Source organism: Papaver somniferum, chromosome 2, assembly GCF_003573695.1.
Source record: "Papaver somniferum cultivar HN1 chromosome 2, ASM357369v1, whole genome shotgun sequence".
NCBI lineage: Eukaryota > Viridiplantae > Streptophyta > Magnoliopsida > Ranunculales > Papaveraceae > Papaver > Papaver somniferum.
In genome coordinates this window covers 160,586,137-160,593,657 of record NC_039359.1, presented here as the reverse complement: position 1 = coordinate 160,593,657, position 7,521 = coordinate 160,586,137, and the positions used below count along the sequence as shown (strand labels likewise).

The window sequence follows — 7,521 nt, the reverse complement described above, 5'->3', positions numbered from 1 at the left end:
GTACGGTTTATGTCTAATTAGGATTACTGTCCTAGTATGTTTAGGAATTATTACTTCACTAGGAATTTTGTTCTTGAGTTAGTTTTATTTGCCTATATAAGGAAGCCTAATATTATTGTAGAGAACACATATCCGTCTACTTATTTTCTTAGCTTGCTACTCAGTATTTACACATCTTTTTTGAATTATAAATCAACTTTTCTCAGTAATTATCTTTGTGTTTTTAGGTTTAGACATTGATCTAGTTTGCTCTCCCAAGGAAGAGAAAATAACAATGAAGAAGGGGCTCAGCAAGCACATTAAGAGGGTGATGGTGATGATCACCATTATTTTCGTTGCGCTATCACTAATTCCTGATAATTATGCTGGAGATAACCTAAATATTACTCCTCTAAGGTTAAAGGCATATGGTGGCAATTTCACAGAAGGTGTAAAGAATAAGGCCAACTATCACATTGCGAAGGCGATAGCCATGATGCCCATTATTGTAGGCGCCCTCCACATTCTCCTCATTGGAGTATTTATCTGGAAAATGGGAACGTTTAATGGTAATTCCTTTTGGTGTATTATAACGCTTTACAGTGAACACGAGTTTTTTCTGTAAGAACTTATCTTTTCATTTGTTTTTTTTTTTCTTTCCAGGTCTGGAATTAAGTGAAAAAGTCAAACCTAGCACGGAGTCGAGTACAAAATTTAGTGATGTTAAGGGGGTTGATGAGGCCAAAGCTGAGCTAGAAGAAATCGTCCATTATCTTCGTGATCCTAAGGTATGCAAATGCAGAGTATATCTAACATCATGTATGCTGTTAACATGAATCCTGTTTCTTATCTCAACATGTATGCTGAGAGAGTTGCACATGTGACACCTAAATTTTTCATAAAATGTTGCGGACAATATGATTGTATGAACCTTCTTTTGCTGTCGAAAAAAATATTGGCGACTTCACCTAACTTTTATCATAGATTATATTTTTGAATTTGTTCTTTCATGCTGACTATATATATATATATATCGAACCCTTCCCCATTGAATCAAGGTTCTTATATATCCAGTGTTTAGGTTGAGTTTACTTTAACAAGAGTGGTCCTCTTATTGTTTCAGCGATTTACGAGTGTAGGAGGTAAGCTGCCTAAGGGGATTTTGCTTGTTGGTCCACCTGGGACAGGTAAAACCATGTTAGCAAGAGCCATTGCTGGAGAAGCCCAAGTACCATTCTTCTACAAAAGCGGCAGTGAGTTTGACGAAATGCTTGTTGGTGTGGGATCAAGGAGAGTGAGGGATCTATTTGCTGCAGCAAAGAAGCGGTCTCCATGTATTATTTTCATTGATGAGATAGATGCAATTGGAGGGAGCCGTAACCCCAAAGATCGGCAAGGCTCGCTGACACTGAATCAGTTTCTTGTCGAGCTTGATGGCTTTAAACAAAATAATGGAGTTATTGTAATTGCTGCAACCAACTTCCCCGAGTCTTTGGATAAAGCACTTGTAAGACCTGGACGTTTTGACCGAAATATTGTTGTTCCCAACCCAGATGTTGAAGGACGGAGACAGATACTGGAATCTCACATGTCTAAGGTAACTAATTTTCTTATTTATTTTTCGTGTATAATTTCAGTACAAACTGGTATCCTTCAAGGAAAAATTGGTATATTGGTCTAGATTTATGCTTTGGTGATTTATAATTTTCAAGGGTAAGAATCGTACCGCTCGGTGGATGTTTTGGATTATTTTCGATATTCAGCTCTGCTGTCCAATGTTTAATTGCATGAAACTCTACGCCTGACTTGTGGGGATCTCACAAACTCCATAACATTTGACAGGTTCTTAAAGGAGTAGATATTGATCTAAGTATTATTGCCAGAGGAACACCGGGGTTCTCAGGTGCTGATCTTGCAAATATGGTGAACGTTGCAGCTCTCAAAGCAGCAAAGGATGGTGCGAAAGCAGTGAGCATGACTGACTTGGAATATGCCAAGGATAAGATTATAATGGGAAGTGAACGCAAATCAGCTGTGATTTCTGATGAATCTCGAACATTAACGGCTTTCCGTGAAGGTGGTCATGCTTTAGTAGCCATCCACACAGACGGAGCTCGTCAAGTTCACAAAGCAACAATAGTTCCACGTGGAATGTCTCTTGGAATGGTAGCGCAATTGCCCGATGAAGATGAGTCTAATGTTTCTCGCAAGCAAATGCTAGCTAGGTTAGATGTTTGCATGGGTGGACGAGTAGCGGAGGAACTTATATTTGGCGATAGTGAAGTTACATCAGGTGTATTCTCTGATCTCCAACAGGCAACATCTTTAGCAAGAGCAATGGTCACAAAATATGGAATGAGCAAAGCAGTTGGACTCGTAGCTCACAATTATGATGATAATGGGAGGAGTATGAGCACTGAAACTAGACTTCTTATAGAAGAAGAGGTGAGAGGATTCTTGGACAGGGCTTACAATAATGCGAAGACAATTCTAACTACCCACAGCGAAGAACTCCATGCACTAGCTAATGCTCTACTCAACAAAGAAATACTCACGGGAACCCAAATCAAAGCTTTACTTACCCAAGTCAATTCGAAGCAAATGAACCAACCAACACAACAAATTGTCACATCACAGAATAGTGGTTCACAATCGCCATCAGTTCCTCCATCCGCACCAAGCTCAGCTGCATCTGCTGTTGCTTCCGCGGCACCAGAAGCTGAAGCTACAATAGCGATAAACTTTATGGATATTCCTTTTGCAAAGGGGGATATTTATCCACAATGAAGATATTGTCAGCAACCAATTGATAACGATCGTATATTGTAGTTGCAGGAAAACCTACAATCACACCCCAAAGTATCTAAACAATAACCTAAGTAATCATAACGAATTCCTTTATTAATTATCAAGGTTTATATAATGAATTCCTTTATTAATTATCAATGTTCATAATTGGATATAAAGGATTACAATGACTTTACTTGCTCTCCAAATAAAATTTCTCTCTCCTCGTTTCTTGTCTAACTCACACTAAAATATCTCTCCCTCTATGTGATGACTTCTTTCCTTTATATAAGATTCCTCATAGATGACAGCTAAGAGATCCATTATTTCGGAATCACTGTGCGTTACATTCGCTCATGTATACTCACTCATTCTCGCACAGCTTATACTTCGCATAGATCATCATACTTTACTCGTGACTTTGCTGACATCATCCAATACGTCACTTCAACTTTGCCATGTGCGATAGTCCTCCACTACAAAAAAACCGACCAAAGGCTACTTGACCAATGGTAGTGGCCTATTCAAATCTTTAGTTTCCTATCAGTTTATGCAATCAATGTTAGTTGCCCAGCCGTGGTGGCGTAAGTGGGTGTTGTTTTATGTTTAAAGCAACAAGTTCGCAATGATTAGTTGGTCGCCATGTTCTAAAGCTACTAGTTTGGCTAGTTGACCAACAATGGTCACCTAATAGGTAAAGCCACTCATTTGTGTAGTCGTCAGGTTATTAGCAAAAACAATAAGTCAACAATTATCTTTTAATTGTTTAATAGATTTTGCATTTAAAGATTCATTTAGGTGGCCAACAACATAAAACCACTCGCTTTTGTAGTAGTTGTTTCATATGCCTAATCCTTTAAGACACTAGTTCTTGTAGACACTAGTTCTTGTCTAGTTGTTCAATAAGTTACGAATAAGTTACGAATAGATTATTTCATGCATTTGCAAATATATATATGCAACTAAGTTTTAATAGCCAAATGGCTAAAAGTTGCTACCATCCCAGCAACAGCAGTAGCCAAATCATACATAAAACCAACTTCGGAGTGCCTAAACTTAAAGAGTCACTAGTTCTCTAGTATTTAAATAGGTAATGCTACTAACATCTCAGATTGACCGGTGCGAAGGCTGATCTGGGCTTGACCAGTACTACGGGCCCGGGCCTGGAAAAAAGTCCATCCGTAAATAACTTCCCAAATTTAATGCTAAGTACGTTAATTGAATTTTCATAAGCAATAATAAATATTAAAAAAGAGATATACCAAAAATAAATTTTTATTTAATTACATTCGTTAAAACAAAAAAGTTTCCAAACAAAAAAAAATCAAGAATATCATAATCCCACCCGAGATATCAGGACCACAAGACCAAAAAAAAGAAAAAGTTCTTTTAAGAGCTAAGCTAGATCGTTCTAAAAAGAGACTCTAAATAACAGAAATGGTAAATGCATCTAAACCTCAACCTATTCTTCTTCATCATCCTCTTCGAGTTCCCTGTCTGGATTCTCCTCGTCACATTCTTCTTGATCATCTGCAAAGGCCTCTACATCCTCCTGTTCAGCTTCCATATCACTACCTTCAAAGGCATCTAGATGTTCATTAATTTGACTCCCGTGCATATCAGCATCTTCATCATCATCTTCCTCTTTCAGAATTTTTCTATCGCATGAGGTAAAATGCAAGTTAATATGAAGTTAAGTATAAGAATGCAGGCATATATAAGACTACATGTTAATCAGAAATCACCCACCCCAAATATTCCAGTTCAATCTATCTATCTATATATATATAACCTTATGGAAAATATGCCATAACCAAAACCATACTCTTGTATATGATGTAAGCTACTGAACGCAAAAGACAATAAGAAATGATAGCAAGGGTCTGCAAAAAAAAAAATGAGTTCAACTGTGCCAAGAATGCACTTGGCAGGGCATTCTTGTTCTCAAAGCAATAATGAAGTGCAATTTTAAGACAAAGAAGAAAACAAATTAAAAAAGAAAAAGATAAGATAACTTGTGTAGTGTTTTTCAGTTCCACGTACCAATACCTAAATGTCCACTTCCATGACTTTAAAAAAACATCATATGTAAACAGTAAGCAAATAGATATACCTTGAAATCATCGGTGGTGAAGTGCGCACACATGTGAGCCCAATCACGTTTGTTGGGGCAATCTACGGGAGGGTGTGTCAAAGCCTCCAGGTGGCCATCTGAGTCAGCGAACCCATCACCCCCAGCTTTTTTGTATGCTAGATGAAGTTTGTGCCTGTATGCCTTATAGGCATTCCTCATCACGTCTTTGATCACTTTCACAACCACATCATCATCAGGATCGAGGATAAAGTGGTCATATATGGCCGAAAACAACTTATTAGAGATAGCAACTAAAACCAACGGCAATTCCAAACTAAGAATAAAAGAAGTAACATTAAATTTTATATACCCGGACATTCTGGATCACTCCGGCAATCTTCTGCTCAGGCATATCATCAAATTTATCATATGTTACTGGGAAATTGTCCCTTTGCCTTACCCACGACCCAATAGAGTTTATAAGCTCATGTCTATAATAACCACAAAAATTTTCTTGAAAAACTGGCACGGTTACTTTCTCCTTCCCCCTCTTGGAAACCACAAGATTAATCGTTTTCTTTCTTGTGGTGCATTGTGGTTGACCTGTTTAAGAAACCAAAGATAGCATATAGGAAAATTATTAGCTAGCCAGAAAAAAAAAACAATTGGTGAACGACTTGGAAGCACATGACGTGTTCTTGCACCTTCCCTTCCCTCATGCACTGGTGACTTGATTGGTGCATGGTTTGGCAGCACCCGACCCGTTCTTCCAACTCCACTTCCGTCATGCACCGTTGACTGAGCTGCTTGCAGGCGACTGCTAAGATCATTCATTTGGTGTACTTGTCCTTCCCTGTTTTTGTCTCCTGCAATATGACATTTAAGTAAGGCATACATATTAATTGCTAAAATTTCCTAAAAATACACAACATCGGTTATTGGTCCTATAAGGCAGCATTCAAGAGACATTTGAAAAATTCCCAGCACTCTATTGGGCATCAATCAGCAAACAACTACATTGTGTACTATTACTTGTGATTGAAAATTATGCAGAAAATGGCATGTAAAATTCTAACTCAGTTCAATACCAAAGCAACATATGTATGTTCAAAATTGAAAATGTTATTAAGAAAAGGAGATTTAGATACCAAAAAAAAAGGTTATTGGTTACCAATAAATTGAGATTGCTTCACACTTCTCGGATTTCCTCCCTGTCGTGTGAATATGGGATTCACAAGTGCAGCTGAGGCGCTTTAGCTCCTCGCTTCTGTACTTTTTGGTTTTTCGAAGTCGATTCTGGAAAACAACCATGCATGATAATCGACAAACGGCACAAACAGAAAGTTAATGCCTTCATTAAATTATTAAATCATAAAGTTTATTCTTAATTTACCGTATTTTCGACGTAAAGCTTCATCCCCAAAGAAGCCATATCTGATGAAATCAAAACACCTAAGATTATTAAGTTCGATCTGAATTCTTCAGTAAATAAACATATAAACAAGTCAATGCCTCCTGCAACCTAAACTTAATCTGTGAGCACAACAAATCCACATATATATACATTTAATGAAAACTAAGTCTAAACTAAACATCAAGCACACGATGCAACAACCATTTGACTAGTAAGATAAAGCCTCAAAATGTTGACAAAATCAATTTAACCACCAAAAAAACATCAGATTGAAATCGATTATACCAGTTATGTTTTAATACCTACCCTTTCACAAAACTAAATTCATGAGAGGAACAAGTTACAACACTGAAGCGCAAAACCCAAAGTATCAAAACAAGACCTAGAACTATTAACCCAAAACATGAGGAAAAAAAAACACCTAGAATATATTCCTTCCCAGATTAATACTCAGAAGAAATATACCAGTAAGAACACAACAACCCAAATCAGATAAGCTCCCTGTCGAAAAAAAAACAGAAAAAATCAATTAGGTTTTGATACAAAAAAATCAAGCATAGGGTTTGAAGAGAAAATTGAAAAGAAAATACACCTTCGTAAGATGAAGCTGAAATTGGATGGCACTCTTCATGATTTTATAACTCTTTATAGAGCCAACAGATTCACATCAAGCGGGAATAATCCCGCCTAAAGGATTTTCTATTTGAGTTTCATCGCGCTCAAAACAATTTAGGGTTAACTGAGAAAAAAATTGAATTTTGTTCTTCGATATATTCTTTCCAAAAATCAAGAAACATAATTTCCCTATTTCTCTAACGAATTCTGGAAATTTTCCTAATTTTCAGCCAAAATATCCCACGAAATTTTATCCCTTCGTTATCTCCGTTTCTCTCTGCTGCTCTGTAACTTTGTTTGCGGAGATGAACACGAAATTTTGTCACCTGTATGACAGGATAGGTGTAAACGAGGAACAAAAAAGTTTAACGTTTTTAATTTCATGAGATGACATGTCCAAATCTTTGTTAGCACGTGCCTTATTCTTATTAGTCCGTTAGTCCACTTAGGATTTGCATGCTAATATTAAGAGAATTAGGCAGATAAACAGTTCGGGGAGCTGCAAATTACGCTTTCACGTATTGCCCCTGGAAAATGGTATAATGAATTGTTTTATAAATAAAATTGAAGATATACTTTAGTTTAATTAATTTAAATATCATCGACCACAATCCGTTCCCTACCAGGCTGCCACTTATATATTCATGAATTT

General features: G+C 37.0%; 1 protein-coding gene across 1 annotated transcript; it reads left to right on the top strand.

Annotated features, from left to right (window-relative positions):
* The first annotated feature begins 274 nt into the window (after positions 1 to 274).
* LOC113352354 (ATP-dependent zinc metalloprotease FTSH 4, mitochondrial-like) lies at positions 275 to 2,766 on the top strand. Its single transcript, XM_026596180.1, has 4 exons — positions 275 to 548; positions 643 to 767; positions 1,103 to 1,576; positions 1,822 to 2,766. Exons 1-4 carry the CDS (start codon positions 275 to 277, stop codon positions 2,764 to 2,766), a joined length of 1,818 nt encoding a protein of 605 aa, XP_026451965.1.
* Positions 2,767 to 7,521: the final 4,755 nt, after the last annotated feature.

Excerpts from the sequence above, each read along its gene's own strand:
- LOC113352354 (XM_026596180.1), top strand. The coding sequence starts at position 275 with ATGAAGAAGGGGCTCAGCAAGCACATTAAGAGGGTGATGGTGATGATC. Across the intron at positions 768-1,102 it reads ATTATCTTCGTGATCCTAAG|CGATTTACGAGTGTAGGAGG; the intron begins GTATGCAAATGC and ends TTATTGTTTCAG. Across the intron at positions 1,577-1,821 it reads TGGAATCTCACATGTCTAAG|GTTCTTAAAGGAGTAGATAT; the intron begins GTAACTAATTTT and ends AACATTTGACAG.